Raw genomic sequence first — 23,607 nt, forward strand, 5'->3', positions numbered from 1 at the left:
CAGTGGCAAACAGCTTATTCTCCTTTTGACTCTTGCACATGCGAGCTTGGACCCTGGTAGAGCGGTCAGTTGTTGTCTGCTCCAAACAGGCCATGTTTGACAGATCTGGTTAGGGCTTGCGTCATCTGCAAAGCTAAGTTGCAGCAGGTGAGCCCTGGTACCATTTCCAAATGGAAGGCCAAGTACTGTATGATGGTGATGACGAGATTCTGCAACCAGTGGACAATACCATATTTCTAGAGAACTCTATCCTCCAAGATTATAATGCACATCACACAAAGCGGGGTTTATAAGAGACCACGACCAGAATTTGGGAGTTGAAAATGAAGTGGCCACTGAACACTTGTTTGATCAGCATAGGCGTGCTGTTCATGTCAGAGTGACCAACACAACCACACTGGCTGACTTGTGACAAAAGCCGGTTGAAAAATAAGACACCATCCCACAGGACTGTGTGACCAGCCATGAGGAGGTGATGCCAGGCTGTTGTGGCTCTGCATGGTTCCTCAACATGCTGCAGAGGGCTCTGTTTGTTAGATGAATAAATTGTTAAATGGTGGGTTTGTCTTGTTTCTTCAGACTTCAATCATCCAATCCAATAAACGATACCAAACAAGAGTCAATGGCACACATCTGTTTGGCAAATTTTTAATGGGTGCTGCCCAAATGCATTTTTCTTACAAATGTGGCAACATTTAAGGAAAACTAAATAGAATTATTGCCAAGAAGTATTATCACAGCAAAAAAAAAAAAAAAATCGACAAACCACAAATTTCTTTACTTTGTAACAAGTTTGTATCAAATCACGTGACATGCCATTATTGGTATGGTTAGCTATCATAATATGATTGCGTTCTTTTTCTTTACTTTGTAGAGAATCTGCACGTATGTTTCAATATCTTGAGGCCTATCAGAATATATTTCCACAGATTTTTTTTGCCATATTTTAAGTGTTATCTAATTTTTCAGAAAACTATTTGCAACTATTTTGCTAAACGCTTTCAGCAAAGTCACTTTTCAAGCAAAAAGCTAAAAATTTCCAGTTTCTCAGTTGTGAGAATTTGTTACTTTTCATGTCTTATGACACAATATATATAGAGTAATTTTAACAGTATTTGTAAAAATCTAATCTGCAATACTGTAACAGCTGCTTGCAGTTCCCTATTGTGTGTAATTTAAACTAATGACCACTCTCCTTCGAGATTTATGTTCGAGATGTCAATACGAAGTGTCTAATGGTCTGCCCGGTTCATGTTTTAGACCTCTAGTGGTGTCATTATCAATATTTCACTGTATACAGGAAAGAACTGAAGCACGTTTGGTGATTGATTTTCATCCAAGAGCAAAAAGGAAGTTTAAAATCATCACAAATTACTACACTTTCTCCTGCCAGTGTCCCTTTATGATCACGGGCCTCTCCTTCAGTGGTCCAGAGAGTATAAGCTATTATTGTGCTCTCAGCCTTGAAGTCGCCCACCCCGTTATCAGCACAAGGCCATCGGCTTTTACCTCAGTAGTAGCGATGCCCTTCCATTAGTCACCCCACCTTAACCCTCGCGGGCGTGCTGCTCTCTCTGGGCTTTTGAGTCTCATCGTATTTCCTGTCCTCTCTTTTGCTTTTGTCTAGAATCTCTTAACTCAATTTTTATTTATTTTTCATAAAACCATTATCCTGGTCAGTCGTACCTATGAGCTGCTCTGTGTGCGTCTGCTATTAATGGCCATTGAGCAGTTCAGCCAGAGCAAATGGGGCTTAAGTGCATTGTTCAAGGTCACATTGTGGTGGTATTTGAGAGATGAGCATATCAAATTTCTCCACCGACAGTACATTATTGGAAAAATCAAGTAAAAAAAGAAACGAACTAGCAGCTATGCTACTTAGCATAATCACTTTTTTGTGCTGGATATTTGCTGTCAGTTCTTTGCTACTTTACAACATGTTGGACTATTGAGCTTTAATATGTGGGGCTATCCCTTCCTTCCCTCCCCATCTCCAGCTGCCTCCCTCTTCCCGCTCCTCCACAACCACCCACACATGCAGGGCCTTGGAGTGGGGGTATGTCACCAGGGTGCAGAGGAGGCTACCCCCCCCCCCCCCCCCCCCCCCCCCCCCCGTCCCCTTCTGGCTGCCTCTGCCTCAATTTTATCCCACAACTTAGACATTCACATTATTCACACTCTCATTACACATACATATAGGATCTTGGGGGTGGGCACAATCACGGAGTCCAAATTACCATCAGGGTGTATACTTCACCCCTGACGTCGTTGCCCACCTCTCAATTTTAAATACACTTAGTCATTGAGGGCTAGCAGGAGGGACCATGCGCTTACCTGCTGCTCCTTGGCAGGTAGCTCCATGCCCTCCTGGGTTTTAATTGCACCTTAGAACACATATGCATCAACACTACAATGAGCGGGTGGAGGGAGGTTTGGAGTCTTCTCCCACCCCCGTTCTCTGCGGCCTGCTGGAGCGGGAGGGCTAGTAGGAGGAGTTGGCCGTCCGACTGCGGTCTGGGGTGTGGGGCCTCCCTGCTGCTGCGGAGTCGGGGCGGTCTGCCTCTCCCCACCGCAGGGAAAAGGGTAACACCACCTGGGTCTGGGTGCAATTCCCCCCTCCAGGGGCAAGGGTACCTAGACCCGGTTTGTAGAGTACGCTTGGGGAGTGTGATCGTGTGTACAACGTCTCTTTATGTCTGTCTCCACGTTGGTTGAGTGTGGAGTAAGTGCATATGAGAGCATGAGGGTGGGAATGGATGTTTGTGTCTGTGTGTGCCTGTATGTCTGTGTCTATATGTCAGGTTGGGTATCAGACGCCACCTCTCTGGGGACACCTCAGGCCCTCCAAGGTTTGGAGGCCTATCTCCACCCACCACCACTTCCCCTGCCGGTGGCGGACTCCCTCAGGTGTCGGTGTGTTGGTGGTTCTTTGTGTCTGGGGGTGGGCGTCCGGGTACACACCGGCTCACTCCTTGGCGGCCGCTTGTCGGGGCCTGGGGCCTGGGGCTCGCTCGGGCCCCTTTGGAGGTGGGGTGCCCCCGGCCTCTCGGCCTGGGGCTCGGTCACTCAGGCACAGCTGGGGGCCGGCGGAGCTCACGGGCACGTCACTGCAACTCCCCCTGACTTCTGCTCCGCGGCTGCTGGGCGAGCCCTCATCTGGGACTCTCCTCGGCTCTTACTGGAACAGTGGCGCGGCTGCCCCTCTGTTGGTCTTCCATGGTCTCTTGTGTTCTGGGGGCCTCTGGATGTCTGGAGTTTTGATCTCCTCCATACCCGCTTCACACCCTGGAGGACGGGGCTGTGGCCCCCCCACACTCCCTAGCAGATCATTACATGGAGAAACCTTTGGAATGCAAGCATGCTGATCCACACAGGTATGCACACATGGGTATTCACAGACGCGGACTAAAGCTTTCTTGGCTGCTGCCTCAAAGCACACTGTGCGCTGTCTATCTTGCGTGCTGCACAATATCGTTTATTATTTAGTAAATATTGATATCTATGACTAGCTAGTTTATTGTGATGGTGCTTTGTTTTCTCTATTATTATGTTGCTCTTTGTTGTTTGCTGTCTCCTCTGTTTGTTTTTTTTGTTTGTTTTTTTTTTTTCTCTCCATACAGGTGACCCAGGAGTTCTTTTTTTTTTCTCTCTCTCTCTCTTCCCCCCCCTTCTCACCGTCTCTTCTCCCCTTTGGTTTTCTTTCTTTCTCTCCCCCTCTTTCTCTCATTCATTCCCCCTGTCCTATTTATTAAAAAAAAAAAAAAAAAAAAAAAAATGACAAAGGATGAACTGAAGCTCTGCCATCACGTAATGTCGCATACTGCTGTTTCTGATGTCATTTAGAAAAGAAAGAAAAAAAAAATAAATATGTGGGGCTATGATGTTTTCAGCTACACCCCGGGTGTCGTATAGGCTGGCATTTTATATGTGGTTTCCTGCTTTGTAGAGCTTTAAATTGTGTTGAAAATATCCTTCATATGTGCTTTTTTCCTAAAGAATTTTTCAGTTGGATGTAATTAAATGTCTAATTACACCCACCAAGCAGATTAAATGATCGTTTTAGTTAGTATGTTAGCGGGATTTGTGAAAAAGTTATGGATGTATTTAACTGTGGAAACGTTTTGGCCACCCCTCATTTCTTCATATTTTGCTTCTAAGGAGCCAGACTGTCCTCTCACTTTTTCAAAGTGGTCTTGAGTAATAGTTCTCCAGACTTTCTCAGGAAACCAATGTCCAAAGAAAGTTTTTCTTTAGACACTGAGTGTGTTTTCACTCAGTCCTTGTACCTGAACATTTTCAGACAAATGTGTTTTTTAAAAAAATTTTTTTATTAAACCTCTTAAAACTTTAATTCAATTCATTTCAGTTCAGTTTTATTTATATAGCGCCAAATCACAGCAACAGTCACCTCAAGACGCTTTGTATTGACCCTAGAATATAAAGCAGTTATTAACACTGACCTGTGAATCATCCAGGCATAAAAGATGCACTTAACTTATGGCAAAGATTCAATGTTGTTTCTACACATAACAGAAAACTTGCTGAATCTATGAAAAATGCTACAGCGAATGATATTAGCTGAAAAAAAGTATTGTTTCCGTAAAAAAAATTTGAGGCAGCTGGACAAATGGAGCATAAAAGAAGAAATGGTAGGCCTACAAAGCTATCTACGACCGATGAAGAGTATCAGAAAAAATCCAGCAAAAAGCTGACGCAGGACCAGAGACATACATCTGGCCCTTCAGCTGATTAATCTGCTGCCTCAACAGAAATGATCTCAGTTGAATTGTCACGGCCAAAAAGCCATTTTAAAGAAAGGGAAACAGGGAGAAAAGCCTGAGGTGTGCCAAATATGCAAAAGCTGCACTGGAAATTAGTGGCAACAGGTCAAATTTGAACATTTTTGGTTCAAATCATTGTTACATCATATGTACAGATGTTGGGAGTGAGGTACAGCAACGAGTCTCTAAAACACAGGGGAGGTTATATCATGTTTGGGGCTACATTCCAGCCAGTGGTGTTGGGGATTTTGTCAAAATTTGATGGAATTATGAAAGCAGAAAAATAACATTTTGATTTTGATCCACCATACCATGGAAACTGTCTGATCCATCATAAACAAAGTGCCAATGCAGTAAAAGCGTACCTGGATAGAAACACAGTGGAACACTATCAGTCATGGACTGGCCTCCAGTCACGTAATCCTGAAGATTACTTAAATAAATTAGAAGAATGCTTCCTAAAAAAAGTATTCTTTGCCTTCAGTAAACATGTAGCAATAATTTTGAGTAAAATGCAACTGAAATCAAAATCAAAGCTTTTTTATTTAAATCAATCAATCAAATAAAATTAATCATTGAGGAAAATGTGCCTGGTATAAACCAATCAAGTAAATTTAATTTGACCAGATTCCATTAAATATAACATTTTACAGTCTACTTATGTAACAAAATTATTTTTTGTAGTGTAAGTGAGTTCAGGCTGTGTGAGAACAAAGGAGATCATATTTCAAGCTCTTTAAAATTGTACCAATTCTTTGTTTTTCTCATTTACTTTATTTCCATATATGCGTACACATGTTTCAATAAATCACCGCACTTTTCCCCCATTTTCCTAGCAAAGGCATGGTGTTAAGGGAAGTTTCGCCCATGCCTGAGGTAATGTTTTTGTTCTTTCATCACTATCACTGTGAAGAAATGCCGTCCTGTTTTCCAAAGTATTTTTGTAACTTGCAAACTCAGTTGTACGTTTTATTACATGCTGTTTATGTGCATGTGCACTAATGAAAGTCACAAGAATTTTGTGGGCCTGAAAAATTATAGGTAACTTAATTTGTCCTGAAAGTAATTTCATTATGCAGGACTTCAAGTTACTATGAACAAAGAAAGTGTGCCTCATAAACCTTAGTGCATCTGTGATTTTCCTCCACTTCCTGCTTTGCCCCGCCCTTTCCTTGACCAGTTTGCACATCCTGCACAGCGTACCTGTCTCGGTGCAGTGTTATCTTGATGATCAGTGGTGGATGAAAAAGGAGGCACGGCTCCGTTCTGCAGTAACCCAATCTGATGTCTCCTTCTCATCCGACCATCGGAGAGGGCTGCTCACGCTGCAACGGCACGACCCTCTGCCTCAGCACTTTTCTCTCTCCCAGTGTGTTTGTGTGTTTATGTACTGTACGTGCGAATTCCGAGGGTCGGCGTGCGCGCGCATGCATGTGTCCTGGCAAAAGCCTGAATAATTGATGAGCAGTGGAAGGAGTGAAAGCACTGCCGGACGGGACGGTGTGTGTGGGAGTGTGTAGAGATGGGGGAGAGGAATACAGTGAGGCAGCAGCCTGGCTACGATGGGCTCTGCAACTACGCCCAAAAAATCACCTCCTGTTTCGGACTAGATGGTAAGAGAGGGGGGGTGTTTGTTATGCGTTGATAAGGATGGAGAAACAGCAGAGGCTGTGCGAATGTGTGTGATGCATTTTATGTGCTCTACTGATTTTCAGCTGCGCAGGGACAGCAGTCTTGTTTTTCTAAGCGTGTTGAGTTGCGAGTGTGTGGGTAGTTGTGGCAAACATACCACAGACTGGATGACGATTGGAGGGCAGTGCCACATTGCAGCAGAGTACTATGTCCTCAGCTACTCTCAGGTACATGTGTCCTCGTGTGTGGGTGTAAGACTGTACATGTTCTTTCACTGTCACACTTTTATTTTTGCTTGTAATGAAAGTCTAACTGCCTGAGTGAAGGTGTGGTTGCAAGAAGACTCCAGAGGAAGTAAAATTAGATAAGTACCTGATGGTAATAGCACTATACGCAGCCAGTCTACCTCCAGATATCCTGTCTGTGCACCCTCTCAGACAAAGAGGAAATTCATTAAATTTGAAGTGCAGGCCAAGCCGGGCATCTCCAGACTAAAAGGAAATTTTGTGCTTTGTCACTGTCTGCTATGCTTTTCATCAAGTGTGCGCTACTCTGGTTTAATTCTTTCGTGACATGTTTCATTTACTCTTATCTGCTTGATAGAATTAAGATGTCAGGAGGGAGTTTTCTGTTTTATTGCACTTAGTTGATATTATGTTGAAATATGTTTGGTGACTACGTAGCAATTTCCTAGCAACTCTGTGTCAACAAAACTATCATATTTTCAGTTGGTTTAAAGCATTAGTGGGTTATTGTCAGTGGATTTTACCTCATGAAAAACTTAGATTTCCAAGGAATGTGAATGGATTCTTGGCTGGAGGAAATGAGCCAAGAATGAATGACATTGTGCAAGTCTTTGCAGAAGCAAATTTAACTCAAACCCAGAACATGTGTTCTTACTGCGTTGCAACTTAGCAAAATCCTATTGATGTAGCCGTCAATTTCAATGCTAATGGAGGGATAACTTGTCTGCATTTCAAGTTTAACACTAATGTATTCACAGGATCTTTAGATGTTATTGATCCTGCTGATGAGGAACAGTGAATTTGTGCGTTTTTGCCTGCTGGAACGACCTTGCTGGTTGTTGACCTTGTAAGGGACTGGCAGACTCCCAAGGCAATCCAACCTTGAAAGAATGCTTTGGGTCAGTGTAATGCTCTACAATGATCCATTTGTTCTTTCTGTGTGTGAACCTAACTTAATGTAAGATTAAAAAAAGGACCTTGTTATTTAGCAGCGTAATTGAACTTAAAACGTAAAGACAAATCAAACCCCACCCAGAAGATAATCGTGGCTCGACGTCAGCCTTAAGCAGCTTAAGGCACCAAGCTGGTTGGGCTGAAGACACTCATACTGTAAGCTTGTCTCCTTACGTCTTACTCTACGCTACCTAAAGCCACCTGAAAAGTGATGGATGGAGGGACCCTAACCAAAGGCGGTTCATCGGCTCTTGAAACCGGGCCAAGGTTTAACGATGCGTTCTTTTGAATTTACCCTTCAAGCTTCCTTTGTTTCGCTTCTGTGCCTCTGTGAACACCCCTCACCCCCGATGTCCAAGGCTGAAAGTATTTCAGAGCGAGTCTGAGTCCAACACTGGCTGACGTCTACCTGCAGTGCTTCGCCCTTCTCTGTGGGACGGTCGAAGGAGAGCAGGGCACCATGCCTACTGTGCCCAACCTCAACAGCCTGAGCAAACTGTGCAGCTCCAGCCGCAGCCAAAGTGTCAACCGCGTCCGAGTAAAACGCAAGAGCTCGGTAAAACGTATGTCCATCATCGAGGATGGACATGTGGCGGAAGTCCTGTACCTGATTCCTAAACAGTACATGGAGCAGCTCCCGTACCTCAACCCTAATGACTATTATCTAAGCGAGAGGCTGAACGATGTCGCTACAGGTAGGACAGGTTAAAACATATGGATCAGCGTTTATTAACTCAGCTTCTGTTATAGGCTTTTTATTGTCCAAATAATAAAAACTAACTGTAGTGATATTACCTTACCTCCGTGCGAGCAATAAAACATTCACAATAACATGCAAAAAATAGACTGTGCATCTAGTCTAAGACACTTTTAGCTGAAGTTACATTAGAGTTTATAATTTTTCTTCCTGCTAGCGGCCCTTTTTTTAGCAGTTGTTTTATACAACAAAAGACTCTTATTTTAGCCCTCTATTGCAGTCTGGCTGCTCTGTTTGTGAGTAGGTGTCTCGAAGTGAATTGATTAGTTGTTGCTCAGAGATCACTTTGTTCTAATTGGATGACAGCGTGTGACTACACCTCTTGTGGATTTCCACATCTGACCTGTGTTTCTTTGTGCGAGCCTCACTTGCATGAGTTATCCAATGATTACACTGAAAAAGTCTCACAGAAAACATAAAAAAAACGTTAGAAAATTCATCACCCTCCTCTTTATACTTATATAATTCAAAGCCATATGCGAGGGCAATTTTGCTGAATTTTGCCAAGCCAACGGTACAACAGTACATGAGGAAGTGACATGGTGGCTTACATCAGGATTAGAACATGGGCATTAATACAGATTGAGATTTCCAGACCTTATGCATTCTCTGACTGCATGCCAGGCAAAGTAGTAAAAAACATCATTGCTTGGCACTGAGTTGTCCTTAAAATAAATACTTGCAAACCACATGGCAGCAAGTTCCTTCTAATGCTGGTGTCTAAAAGTGATTTTGAGCTTCCAGCTTTAAGGAAGGTGGTTTCAGATAAAAGTTCACAGAGGTTAGCTGTCAGCTAAGATCAATCAGAGACAGTGACATTCAATAAGTGCTTATATGCAGTAATATATATGCATTTTTTTTTGGGAGACTGGATAAATTCTATGATTTTCATAAGACTAGATGTTTGTAAAAAGCACTCAGAAATGAACAAATAGTCATCCTCTTATTCAGCCATAACCACTCCCGAAGCCTATTGTTGCCTATGATTGCTGAACCCAACACAAGCTCTGTGTTCCCACACCATAAACCCTCCTGCATTATTCCACTTGATGATTGTTTGTTTGAATGTGAGTGGCACTAAGCCTGCTCTCCAAGTGCTGTTATCCAGGGGTCAACAAATATTTCATCGATTCCTCAAAGAAACATGAAAACAAGTTAAGCCCCGTGTGGGTTGTGGGTAAAAAACAAAAAAGGGGGAAAGAAAAGTGGTTTTTATGTTTGGGTAAATTGTTAAAACATTTCTCAAAAAATGCCAATGAAGTTGTTTGTTGGAAAAATATAGTTCTGTGTGTTCAGGGTGGCTACATAACAGTAATGTTAATCTGGAATGGGTGAAATACGCTTTAAAGAAGTGCGCCAGGTTGCACAGGGTTGGTGTTCAAAAAGTTCTCACTGTTTTGTAACCTGTTTTAAAATAGAAGCCGGTGAAGTGCCTGTCATTATCCGGCGAGAGAGAGTTAATTAAGTCTGTCTGTGCTCCAAAAGAGTTTAAGAGTGCATCCTAGTTATTTGTTTTCTCTGTCAAGTTTATAAAAATCTAGAAATCATCCTCCAGTCCACAGAGTGTCTCAAAATGCATATTTAAAAAAATGTTTTTTCATGCATTTATGTGTATGTGCAATGTGTGTCTCTGGTGTCTTGCAACCATAATTATAAAGCCGGAGATAACTGTGCAGCCTGTCTTCACTGTTTTTTACTCCACGTGTGATGTTTTTTTTTTTGCAACATAATCATTTTTGCCAGTTTGGCTGTGGTCTGAACCCATAAGACAAATTACTATGAAATGCTCGTATCAGATGATAACAGTACTTAACCTGCTAATTTACAGGCTTGTTATTAATTGACAGTCAAACATGGATCATCCATAGTTGCGCCAAATACAGCAGAAACCTTTCATCCATGGATAATAGGCTTTGCTCCTCAGGAATTGCTCCTGGCAAGCCTATTGTACCAGGATTGTCCTGCAGCTCCTACAGAGATTATTAAAAGAGTCAAGATGATAATAGGTCCACTACAGCAGGAGCAGTAACAGGATGTTTTTGTGCTGCATTTAGCAGTTAGTAGGTGGACTGCAAACCTCGTAGTGTTCTTTTAGTTTTTACTGGATTTTATTTTTGTTTTAATTATCATACACTTATAACATATTTCCCTTTCTTTACAATAAAAAAGGGTGGAGTGCTCGGAGTAACGTCCGGCAACTATTTATACCATTTGCCTCCCTGGCATGTCGCCCATTTGTTTGATGAGGAGAAAACGCCCCGTGGAAACTGTGGTACGATGATTGGTTTCCAGAAGGTGGCACAGTTTACACTGCAGTAGGCGAATGCATTCTGCATGCATAATAAGCTGCCTGCATTAGGATTTACAGTGGCAGTGCTGATGAAAAACTGTTCCTCGCACATAGCCATAGGAATACGGATTGATCAGTAACCAAATTTGGTCCCTAATTTCTGCTGAGTTACTTTTGGAGTCATAATCTTTCCACGCTGTTGTTTCTAGAAACACTGGACTGGCACCTTGGGCATCAGTAGAACTTTTTAAATTCTCCGTAGAGCAAATAAGAAACTTTATTAATGCATTATACCCTAGTTTGTCAGCTCTGAGTGAAATTGTATTCCAAAATAATTCCATATATTTGATGCGGTTTCTTTTTAGTACAACAAAACGTGTCGCTTCAGTTACATAACACTAGTGCATACATTTTTTTCTTGTTTTTGCATGTTGTCGCATCTCTAGCAGATGGGAGTCTTGTTTATTTTGCAGGGTTTTTTTTATTTTTTTATCACAGAGGTGCCACTTCATTCATAGAGTCATTTTTTTCATATGGTTACTTAAGCGACAGATGATATAAGAGCCGGTATGTTCATCTAGCTAGAACATGCTCTCCTGTGCTCTGTGTAATTGGATTCCAGGGGACTGGAGCTCCGAAGATATTAATACAGCGCTCGTGTTCGCGATCACAGGAAGTTTAACCTTCAACCTTAGATGGCCCGTTTTGGTCTTTGCATTGCTGCCCTCATGATCACTGAGATTTTTAGCAGTTAAGGCTCTCACTCTAATTAAGGTTGGCTTTACTGGTCCAAAAACATACTTCCAAAGAAGTCAGCCTTTTACTTAGTTGCTTTTAAAGTAGTTGTGCTCTGCTTTTTTTTAATACATCGGTCAAATACTGAAAGTTTTCAGTGAGCCACTCTTTTAGCACAGCAGGCTAATTGCCTTACTGTAAAAAGCCATTGATCACCACCTGCTGCCCTGTTGTACTGAAACACAGTCTTTGCTGAAGTGTCTGTTGTACAGCACAGTGATAAGGGGGTGCTTTTTCAGAATAATTCAATGTTGAACTTCTTACTTGTGGAATAGATTTATTTGCATTTCAGAATATTGATAAATCGCAGTACACCACCCACTTTGGAATGGAGGACAGTTAGAAATAAGGTTTTGAAACTGGAAAAAAGAAGAAAAAATCTGTGTCATTACATGTGAGCAGGTGTGGGGATTTTTTTTGGGGGGGGGGGGTTACTGTTTTGGTCACACAGAGGCATCAGCAGCCACCTGGTTGCTGCAATGAGGAGGCGGCTGACACAACAGAGAGGCTGAGAGAGGGAGCAATAGGGGAAGAGGAGGGAGGAGGATGTGTGGAGGGGGGGGAAAGGAGGAGGAGAGGGATGGGAGGAAAACAGGCAGTCGGGAGGCAAACCCCACGCTGTAGCTGTTTTTGAGAGGAGCGCTAAGCAGCGCCCACACCTCTCTCTCTCTCCCTCTCTCTGGTGCTTTGGCTTTCTTTTTTGTGCTCCAGTCTTGACTAAAATAAGGGATCTAGCAGCTCGGGTGTTTCTGGTGATTGATCTTCAGAGCCTTTTCTGGTGCGGATATACCTGGATTCCAATGGTCATGGTCAAAGAAAAAGGTATTCCAGCGGTCATGACTGTGTGTGTGTGAGGTTGTCATGAGTGTGTTATTACGGGATTTGTTTTGCCTGTCGTGCTGTTGACTGTCTGCAGACCGTATAGACGTGCAGTATGTCCATTTGGCTTTAAACTCCAGTGTCTGGCTGAATTCGATTTGACTGGACTAAATTTCTGATTTCCGATTTGATTATTTTTAGAGATTTAGACATATGATGTGGTAATATGGGGGTGGTTTTCTCTATGTGGGTGTGTGTTGCTTGGAAGAAGTATGACTAACAGCTCAGTCTAAATGTGCATCTCTAGCACATCAACATGTTCCCTCAGAGAAGCAGACTTGAACATGCTACGCCCTTGTCGATATTCTCTAGCTGCTGCTGCTGCTGCCTGGGTTGGAGTCTGCTTAATTTGGCTGCATCAGGCTTTATGTAAATTTACAGCATCTGGCTTGTCATATAGGAGCTTGTCAATTAAAACCTTCAGGGTCATAGTTCTGGGATTAAACAGTTCATCTTTATAAAGAGGCTAAATAGTGAGGTAACGTAGAGACGAAAAGTGGAGCACTAGTGTAGGGAGGCACACTGCGCAGAGCTGTGGACCTGCACTCTGTCTCTCCCTCGCTCTCTCTCTCTCTGTCTGCAGCCGTTGCCATGGTGATCATCTAAAAGGTACACTCCATTGTTGTCAGCTGTGGCCCCATTCATAGTGTCCTGTTGAAAGAAAAAGATGATTGTTTCCACCTATTACTGAGGTCGCCCGGCTGTGTGGGCAGAACGAAGCGAAGTCAGGGGTTGTCGTTTAGAGATATTAACATTCCCTGCAATTTGCCGGGGCATGCGCTCGTGAGGTTGACCGTTGTCAGCATGACTCAAGGCGAGCAGCAGCGAAGACAGCTTTCTAGAGTAAAGAAAATCTCCTGTTTAAAAATATTTAGAGGAGCGGTGAAAGCTCTGCCAAGGAGCAGATGACTAACTGAACTCAAACTGGAGTAGCTTTTGTACCAGGAACGAGTCTGTGACTTTCAAACGCAGTGTATATCCATCACACTTCATCACTATACTATACAAAACAAGGTGTTACACTTTAAACCTAATGGACTGGATGTTAAGATCATAGTAATAAGTCACTGAGGCATGTCTCCAGTTGTGCAGTGCATGCTTGTGTAGCCAAACATAGTTCATCATAATTCTGTCTTTTTCCTGAAAATATTTCTACCACCAAAAAAAAAAAACATGTGCAAAGACTTTTTCTTTTTTTTGGTCAGATGTGAGTATGCATCTGACAGCACATTCGTGGCTGGAGGCGGTGTCCAGCTCTGGAGCTGTTTCCCTTCATGTGGATTTGACTGGGCCACGAGTAAAACGGCTCTCACCACCAAGTCCCCGTGCTGGCAGAACATCCGTAACCTCTGGCTGCCACGTTTTCATCTCCCTTCTGAAAGTTTTTCCATAGACTTAACTCACTACCTTCCTGTTCCATTGTGGGCTTTGTCGGTGACAGAAAGCTTGTCCAGGGTCCTCTAGTTTTTCATTCCTCTTAAGAGGAAGCTATCGGAATGTTTTTGCAACCCAAGCTTTCATCGTGTATTCTCCCGGGATCTCATAAAACAACCTGTCTGAGGCCAGGTGGGCTTGGTACCATCAGGACGCACAGCTGAGCCAATACTGAATTGCACTGTATGCTCAGAAAGATGAATCACAATCAAGGGATTGCAGTGTTAGAGTTTTGTCTGCTTGCAGGCGGCTGCCCTATTTTCAAAGCCAAAAATACCCTTGAAATAGTTTGTAATTTATTGGGTCCATGTGTACCTTAGATAGTCTGAGCTTGAGTTACACGTGCCTGAGATTTGTGTACATTTATAGGCCGAGCTGATTCTTTTACCCTCATCCTCATGCTTCCTGTGCCAAATTGCGTCGGAAGCCTGGCTGACCGTAGCCATCAACACATGTATGTCACCTGGCTCATGAAACGCCAACTCCCACCACTCTTTCTTACACAGTGTGAAGATTTCCTCTTGACATGAAAGTCTAATGTCATGTGCCTTTGTGGCTGCCTCTAGTGATTTTGCAGAGTGCTGCTTCTGCTGCAGACAACTGCAGTGGTGCCTCATCTTTGAAGCTTGCCAGTGTCTAGCCCCTGAAAGAGGAGCTAAACCCTTTCGCAGACATGAGTGCAGCACAGGCTCTCACAGACACTCGCTGTTTGTACAGCTGGCACACAAGACTAGAATACACAGATGAGATAAGTGGTCAGCCAGGAAGAGATGGCCACTGACCCAAAATATACACGCTGAAACAACACGAGTGACGTGGGTGAGAGTCACATGAAAGAATGCAGAGTGTAGTCATATATTCTGCCAGTCAACAAACATCCTCCCTGCCAGGCATCAATCAGTGTGATTATCCCAGGAAACACGACAGGAGTGCGGGGCCTTCGTGGGCTGTCATTGAGAGGCAAAGACCCAAAGTCATCATCAGATTCACAATCACGAGGGTCTTTGAAGTTTATAAAGCCTCCATTGTCTACTTCTTGATAAGCAACTGTGCTCCGAGTCTCTCTCTATTATAATTGTGTACCTGCTCAACAACAAATGATCTGCAATGAACTGCACTGTGGCGTTCAACCACAGAGTGCAGATCATTATTTCAAGCTCAGGTCCCTGAGGATTAGTTATTAAAGGTTTAAAGAGGGGGTCTGGTGGAGGCCGATAGGACTCCCCCCTCTGCAATTTGTGCCCTGCGTTTGAAGTGCTTTGTCTGGGGTGCTGATGGCGGGGCAGAGGGGTGTGGAGGTGCTGGATACCACCATACATATTCATGGAGGGGAGGGTTAAGAGCTCCTTGTTATGTCTGAGCGATAAAGAGCCCCACATGCCCTTCCCCCAAACAGGCACACGTCCCACAGCACATTGGCATATTTTGTGCCTTTGATGTTAATCTTGGGTCAGACCCCCCTCCCAGAATATTCCATCCAAAACCGGTTGTACTCGGTGGCACTATGTGTGTGTTTTTGTTGCCTATGAAGATCTGGGGACTCAAGTACTGGCATGGGCACAAGGAGTGGAGATGACTGCCTTTGCCCTCCCCCCCCCCCTTGGTGTGTCCCTCTGTCTAGTGTATGATACTCTACAAACGCACACACTTTCCCTTATGGCTGCTGTTTGTCTCTACTGGAAACTCTTGTGTCTGCGAGTCTTACAGTAACAAAGGGAGAGGGAGCGACTGAATATTCTATTAGATCTTTTCATCTCGCTCTCTCATCTATTGTTTAATTCAATTCCCCCTCTCCCAGCGCATTTCCAAAGTTCTACTATGGTTTTGCATACCTCGGGGTCTATGAAGGCAGGAAATGAAAGCAACAAAGTCTGAAGCTTCTTCAGCAAATCCTACGCTCTCTGTCAACAGCCCCGCTCCATTATTATTAGCCAGTGAGGCCGAGGCACGTGTTACAGAAAAACATCTGTCCTCGGGGGATTCATGAGGACCTTTCTCACTTCCCTCCTGAGTATAATCTTCAGGCTTTATTACTGCCAACACAGCTAGACTTAGCTTAAATGGGCTGGGGTGGGGGTTGAATATAGAGAGAGCAGCCCCCTTTTCTCTGGGCCTGGCTTTGGGATGCTCTGCTGGTTATTGTTCCCTCACTACTGTGTGTGTGTGTGTGTGTGTGTGTGTGTGTGTGTGTGTGTGTGTGTGTGTGTGTGTGTGTGTGTGTGTGTGTGTGTGTGTGTGCATGCGTTCATTGTGTGCTTAGGCTAATATCAGTCACTTCATCCTCTGGTGATGAGGCAGGACAGCTCACCCTGTCAGCATAGCCAACACATCCAGCCCAGAATGAGGAATGTGATCAGGAGTTGGAAAAATTGTACTACTATATATTTTACAGTAAGTTGCTCTGTGCTGAGGTTGCTTCATGTACTGCATACTTACTTATTTATAGCATTATATGATATATATTCTGGCAAACCGAGCAGCATCTTGCTCCTGTCCCATGAACCTCTAAAGACTCAATAATGGATCTGTTAAAATGCCAAGATGCTGAAGTAAAAGTGCTTGAACTCATGCTTTTATAGACGTGGAGTTATGAATGTATACAGGACTGCTAAATGTTTGAAAGAAGCCCCTCAGAAAGGCGCTTTATGTCCGGACAAATCCTGTAAATGAGCCAATCTGTAGCATTTCATATAATTTAGCAGCCTTTTTTGTGCAGGGTTCTTAAGTTTTAATGAAATGCCATGTAGAGTACCCGTCTCAGCTTCATTTTTTCCTAACCCCCTCTGTGCAGCCACTAGTCAGGCAAAGACAGTACTTTACAGAGCGGGGCAGAGGCGGGGCAAAGTTGGAAAAACACAGCGCTTATGGATTCCCATCCAAACCTCAGTGTTTAGATCCTCTGTGCATGGGATTCAAACATCTGTCTTGGATTTCTGTCAACCTGTTATGACGTTAGCAGTGTTGACTTTTCCGTGCCGGGCTGTCTCCCACTGACAACGCAACACTATGAAGCGTTAAAAATAGAAACTGGCATCAAATCAAAATATCTACTTTAAAGCTGCTCTGTTGAATATTTTTATCACCACGCTGGTTCAATGCCTGTGTAATGTGAAAGGTCTAACTTGTATTAACATATTCAAAGAATTATCACCACCCGTAATCGTTTTAGGCAATAAGTACAGCCCCAAATGCCAAGGTATAATAGTTCAAGAGCCACGTCTGTTGTTTCCCTTAGGAGAACAAACAGGAACTAAAAGCAAACCTCATATTGCACCTTTTTGTCAGCCTTGATGTATAAAAAAACATAAGTCAAAATTCAATGATGTACTGCAGTTGCATTTATAAAGTTGTATTCACAGTCTAAGCCACAGTCATAGCCACATTTTTGCCATGCAGTCATTCAAGCCTATTCTATACTCTTTAAGCAAGACTCACAAATTAGCCTAGCGGTCATGCTAGCTGGTGAGGTCAGTGTTATCCACTGCACCATTTTACCCTCCATTATGCCAACTATAAAAGGCAGCAATACACAGATTAACCCGAAGTAGTACAGACACTTTTTGCTGAAGTGGCTTTTTGTTGAAGTTTGATTGAGAGTTCAGAACATTTTAGTGTAGGTCTAGTAGACAGGCTACAGGCTAGCTAGCTAATGTAGCTTGATTTTGGAGAGGTAGGTGCTCTCAGGTAGGGATTCTCAGTAACTCCAAAGTTAACTTCTTTCTACTTTGGGTGGTATTAGCTAGCTTGCTAGTGCTAGCAGTGACTTAAGTCATTGTAAAGTGTGTGAAATATTGGGTTTGTTTGAAGGCACCTTTAATAAAGCTGGGATAGGGATTGAAAAAAAAGCAATTAATTTGTTACAATTTAACTACTGGGCCTTTATCCAGAAAATGCTATGGTAGTCAGGTATGCTAATTGTTGAATATTAACTTGAACGATGTTTGTATGACATTTCTGTGTTTACAGCTCGTTGTACCTTTCTTAAGTTATAATGAATCAAGTTTTAAAGGTTAAGCCTTTAAAATCACATGACATCTTGCTGATTTACTATTTTGTTTTATAGCAACATTATGAAAGTTGTTTTGATTGCTAAAAAGAAAGCCAGTAACCTGCTGTGCTGGCACAGTCAGCAACCTCATGTACCAGCACTTTGTAGAACACATTTTCTTATCTTCGTTTTTGACACACATTTCACTTGTCAGGCTTCCGGCAGCTAAGGTCATGTGTCAAATAAACAAAAGATGGGCCTTGGAATGTAGCATTCCCAAACAGAGGAAGTGCTAATGGGGGTGTTTGGAGATGCAGCAACTTTAAATGTTTTTATTTTTATTTTGTTCATTTGATATTTGACTTAGGTATTTAGTTATTTTTTATTTGATTAATGTTAAGTTAAAGTATTAAACTAGCTCTTGGTTTTATGTCATTGTAGTTACTTCATTTGTCAGTTTTTGTACAAGTTGGCCTGATCAGCTAACATTTAGACCATCGTTAGAAATATACAATTATATATAAAATTTCCTCCTCGTTTGATTTATACTACTAAATCTTGTCAGTTTCCTTCATGAGCATAGTGTTATTGCTACTGGTACGAGTAAATGCGACCAAAAAGAAAGAAAGAAAAGGAAATGGAATTGGCCTTTAAGTTGTTCTAGCATGTTCCTGAGGCTGACTTATTGGATTGGATATTTTTCATGAGAGCGGTTACCCAGATGGCCTCTGTTTTTCCATCGAGGTGCAATGTCACATACAGAGCTGCTGGGACTCCGTTTACTCTTACAGTAGTCTGGTTCGCCCAGAAATGAGTCATTGTCCTGCTGAGTGTAATCACATCAGAAACACCAAGGAGAAAGATCCTCCACTCATAGTCCACCTTTTTTTTCTGTTATCTCACAACTACTCTGTACCTTTGTGTTTCAAAATGTAAATAGAATAATGTTATGTTGTTGTTATTCCTTTTAGGAGTTGCCACAATAAAGGTTTAGTCAAGTTTAAATCAAAAATAGCTGAAATGCCTTTTAAAATAATTGGACTTCTCTTTCTGCCGTCTTTAAACATTAGTAAGCCAGTCTAAACGTAAATAATGGGACACAAGGTAGGGCAAGTCATCAGAAGTCCAGAGTAATCTCTTTCTTTGGTAGACCATCGATTGTTCGTGATACTATTTCAGTATTCGCTATTTTGGCGGTGTCTTATTTTAGCCTTGCAGACTAATGATCTACTGCAGAGCAGAAAGAGAAAAGAGCCTTTCATGTCTGTTCTCACTGTGACTCTGCATATTTGTGTGGGTATGTCTTTGTTTGAAAAAGAGACAGAAAGAAGTAACAAAAGAAGGAAAAGCGAAAGCCTCCTTGCCAGCTAAAGCTCCCGACTGTCAAATAATCTGCTGGTTTCAAACAGCTGATAAGCTGTGTGCAGTGCGACACTGCAGCGGTATTTACGTTCCGTGCAATAGTGGCAGATTAACGTCTGTCTTTAAGAGGGATGCCCAAAGTGTTAAGTGAGGAATGCCATATGCTGATACATCGTGGATCTAAAAATAATGCTGGTGCTGCTTGCCATTAATAGCCTAGCCTTATATAATTCTAACGATGGTCAAAATACCTCACACCAAGAACGTGATGTCTAAATGTGTTTGTACATTAAGATCTGAGGCTGAACAACAAGTATGTTATAGCCAAGGTAGGCTGTGGTTGCACTACTTTAGTTCAGACTGAAATATCTCAATCTGTTTCTCAGTTTGTTTCATTGCTTTGAATGTTGATATAGGCATTCATGGCCTTAAAGATGGTCCTCACTGAGTTTGGTTATCCTCGGATACCATCCCAATTTTCACGTCCACAGAACCAACTTTTTTTGATAGACTGGCGCCTTTCTTGGTCTAGACATTCATGGTTCCCATAGGAATTACCTATGATTGCCCTGACTTGTGTCGCCTCAATGTGTTTTATATTGTAAGCTAAAGACTTGGTGACAGTGAGAAGGAAAAACGGCCTTTTAACAGGAAGACTCTCAGGCAGAACCAGGCTCTGGGAGAGGCAGCCATCTGCCACAAATGGAGGTGAGGGAACAGGAAACTATGGAAGAGAGCCATTAGATTAATAATAACTATTAAATGGAGTGACATGAAGTGTAGTTCCAACAGTCTTTTTTCAATTAATCTAGTTCAGTTAATCTTCAATTAATCCAAATTTGAATATTTGGTGTATACTGCATAAGACCTTCTTGTGTTTGTGATTGGTAGTAATTTATAATAATTACCACCAATGTATATGAATGCGTTAACAGTCAATAAATCTAAGCTCGCTAACATAGTGAGCAATGCACCTTCATAACATCAGCAATGCTGACATTGTCATCTTGAGCGCGATAGAATGCTGACATAAACATTAAGCTCCAAGCGGCACTAAAAGACTCGTGTCCTTTATAAAGTGGCTCCGCTCCTTTACATTCTCGCTTTCTCCTCATGCGTGCACACTGTCAGTACATCATGGACATGTGTCTGCCTTTATAAAACTGTTATTTGCTGCCTACCATTGTTTTATTCATTCATGGCTTTTATAGAATGAGTTACTCAGTCACAGCAAAAGTGACGTCTCTTCTGTTTTATTAGAGGCTGGTTTTTACTTTGTGAGTCTAAGCGTGTGTGTCTGTGTTTTCATTCAAAAATGTGGTCCTGAGGACATCTACTGGAGCAGGTGGTTTTGTGTCAGTGTTTATGTGTCTGCCAGTTTGTCCAAAGATTTGCCAGTGCAACAATGTCACAAACAGGAAAGATGCAGTCAGCAGGCAGAGTTGTCTCAGAAGTCACTGGTTCTGCAGTTAGTGTGACCCCATTGCCGGATGGACTCTAGCTTTATTTGCGCTTACATGTCAAAAAGAGTCAAATGATTATTGGGACGATAAGCTAGCCAGAGACAGTAAATGATCCATAACTCTAAATTATGTTTTCCTTTGAGAATGAAAGTACATTAAACTCAATAGTGAAACAGTCTTTATCAATACCCTTTTAGTGCTCTATTTACCAAGCCTTGCTCCCCTCAGCATTTTGACTGTCCATCCTCAACTGACGGAGACAGACTATATTTAGACTGATGTTCTCCAGAGAGTCTCTCTGGCCAAGAACCCAAAGTTGCGCTGTCCTGCTCAATGTCATTCTTTTTCTTTTTACGCTGACAGGCTCTGAGCACTTGTTCTTCAGCTCTGGTGTTTGTGAGATGTTGCAGATTCAGGTCCTTGTGCCGAGCATGCTAATGTTGACTAACTGTTGACTATAAGAGATGTCATAAAAACCATATTGACTGCCACGTCTAGCAATTCCCGTGGCTCATCAGCATTACAGCTCAGCAGTAATGTTGATATTGTGTCTGCTTTCTTTTGCAGTGGCTCATGCGCAGGACACACGCCACCACTCTACAGAGAAGCCCCTAATTCAGTGCTACAAGTGTGGGCAGCCATGTAAGGGCGAGGTGCTCCGGGTGCAGAACAAGCACTTTCACCTCAAGTGCTTCACATGTAAAGGTACAGTATACAATAAATACATTTTCAACATATTTTATTTGAAATTATAATCAAATTATATTTTCCTACAAATAAATAAATTAGGTACGCTAGAATATGGGGATAACAAGTCGGGAAACAAAGAAATAGTAATACTGTAAGTAAATTTAAGTAGTAATTTTAAGTATTGCATAACTTCTGGTATTTTACATGAGAAGGAAACACAAATTATGTTGTAAGTAATTTTGAGTACAGTGGAAGTATTTTGTACATAATTTCATAGCAATTCTGCAGAAAAACAAACAATATTTTCCTCTCTTAGATTATTACCTTGCATTTTTACATGCTAATGTTTTTTTACACCTTTGATGTTGATTATGATCTTTTTTTTTCTCCTCAACCACACTTCAAACATAACCTTCAAAAGGATTGTATTTTTAAAAAGCTGGCTTGGTGTGAATAATAAAGATGGAGATGTAACAAAGTAAAGATGTAAAAATGAAAGATTAATCCACTCTCTAATGTGTCCCAAAAAATGTACTTAGGATGGAAAATAAGGAAATATTGTTTGTTAAAATCATGCAGTTATGCATTAATTAAAATTGCCTACACACTACTTCAATTTATTTATAGCATAGTTATTCCTGTGCCATATTATAAAGTGTTACCAAGAATTCCAGTAAAGAGGTAAACTGCTTTGGGGATTATATATGAGTAAATATCTTTACTAGTATTTACTGCATGTGATTTCTCTCACCTTTATTCCATGTCAGAAAGCCTTTAATATTAAAATACAGACCAGTTGTTAGTAAATAAGTCATGTGTTTACAATTTAAAAATGATCTTTCATACCACTAAGACTAAACGGGAGAAGAAAAATGTGGGAGTTATGTGAAAATTGGCAGCCAAAGTGTGAAGTTTTAAAATTCTCTGCTAATTTGATCCTGTCACAATAGTAGGACATTAGCTGCCTTTCATTCAGTCTGTGCTACTTAATGAACTGGTTTGATTTTTTTGTTTTGTTTTGTTATGAAGAATGTTCCTTGCTGTTTGTACTCAGGAAGCACGATAGTGCAAATAAACAGTTCTTTCTTCCTTTGCTGTCCCAGAATGCATCCCGTCCATACAAAGTTTGAACTATAGGACCAGTCAAGTCCCTTAATGCCACAACGTCCTTTCTGTGACCTTCCGACTGGACGGATGCATGGTGGCATGACTCGTCTTCACTTCTCAGACCTGCATTGTTCAATTAAAGTGCCATCCTGTCTACTATGACAAGAGACAGTGCAAATCCTTGTTCATTAAGCTTTATTACCGATAGGTTTCTAGCACTCCGGCATGAGTACTATGTAGCCACCCACAGCTGACCAACCCATCTCACTTCGGCTCAGGTCTTGCCCTGCTAAAACCTTTGTAGTTAATCCAAGACTGGAGTGCTAAGAGTTAGCTTACTTCATTGAGAGCCTAGAATAACACAAGCAAACGGTGAGATTAGTGCCTAATTCGGTCCTTTACATGTGCATGCCACAGGAGTGATAAAAGCATGATAAGGATAATGAGAAGGTTGCCAAAGTAGACACTAGTACAGCTTTAGTAGCCAAAAGACTCGGTGTCCTGGTCCTTGCTTTAATTGGATGTATGCTTTTATCAGTCTCCAACCTCACTAGTAGTAATCCTCAGGCTGACTGAGCTCTGACACTCAGAGATGCCTTTGCAGATGGATCCCAAATAGCCTCCTTTTGTACACTTTAATTTCATTAAATGCACAAAAGTTTCTGTTTCATTGCAGTTATTTTCATTTCAATTCAATAAGTCGACCTCACTGAGGTTCTAAAAAGGCATTTTACATAATGGCATGTATCTTTTGAAAAGCCAGGGCAGCTGGACATCAAATCTCCACTGCTGGTTTTCCTATTGACTCACTTAGTTTACAAGCTAATCTCATCATGTCTGAGTCTTAATGCAATTAAATCTGATTCACTCCCTCACCCGCTCCCATTCATCCCCAGGATTTAGCGTGCCTCATTGCATAAGAATGATTAGGTGCAGTTATCTCAAACATCAAAATATTTTCCCTCTTAGCATTTCTGAAGGGCTATTAAATTCGCAGGCTCTCTCTTCGGTGCTAAAATGGTGAACTGCACGGATTGAGTGATTATTATGGAGGGTTGAAATATTCCGTACGGGCAAGCTGATGATGAAAATGTGCAACCTTCTCTCATTATGTTGCAATGACTGATGTTCTGTTTAATGTAAAGTGTAATTGGAATTCCTAAAACAAAATCTAATAATGTTCTTTAATAAGTGAATACTATGTTCTGAGTAAAATATGAAAGACAAATA

The 23,607-nt window shown here is 41.9% G+C and overlaps 1 protein-coding gene across 2 annotated transcripts in view; it reads left to right on the top strand.

Annotated features, from left to right (window-relative positions):
• The first annotated feature begins 12,065 nt into the window (after nt 1-12,065).
• Nucleotides 12,066-23,607, top strand: part of LOC146655918 (actin-binding LIM protein 1-like) — a 29,139-nt gene continuing 17,597 nt past the window's right edge. For both annotated transcript variants that reach the window (XR_014914389.1, XM_085428668.1), the window contains exons 1-2: nt 12,066-12,276; nt 21,148-21,285. Coding sequence is in view for 1 of the 2 variants with exons in the window: in XM_085428668.1 (XP_085284794.1) it covers nt 12,255-12,276; nt 21,148-21,285 (160 nt within the window). In the remaining variant the exon portion in view is untranslated. The remainder of the gene's footprint in view (nt 12,277-21,147; nt 21,286-23,607) is intronic.

Source organism: Rhamphochromis longiceps, linkage group LG13 (assembly GCF_057381845.1).
Source record: "Rhamphochromis longiceps isolate RC_006_pf linkage group LG13, R_longiceps_female_GT1.1, whole genome shotgun sequence".
Classification (NCBI taxonomy): Eukaryota; Metazoa; Chordata; class Actinopteri; order Cichliformes; family Cichlidae; genus Rhamphochromis; species Rhamphochromis longiceps.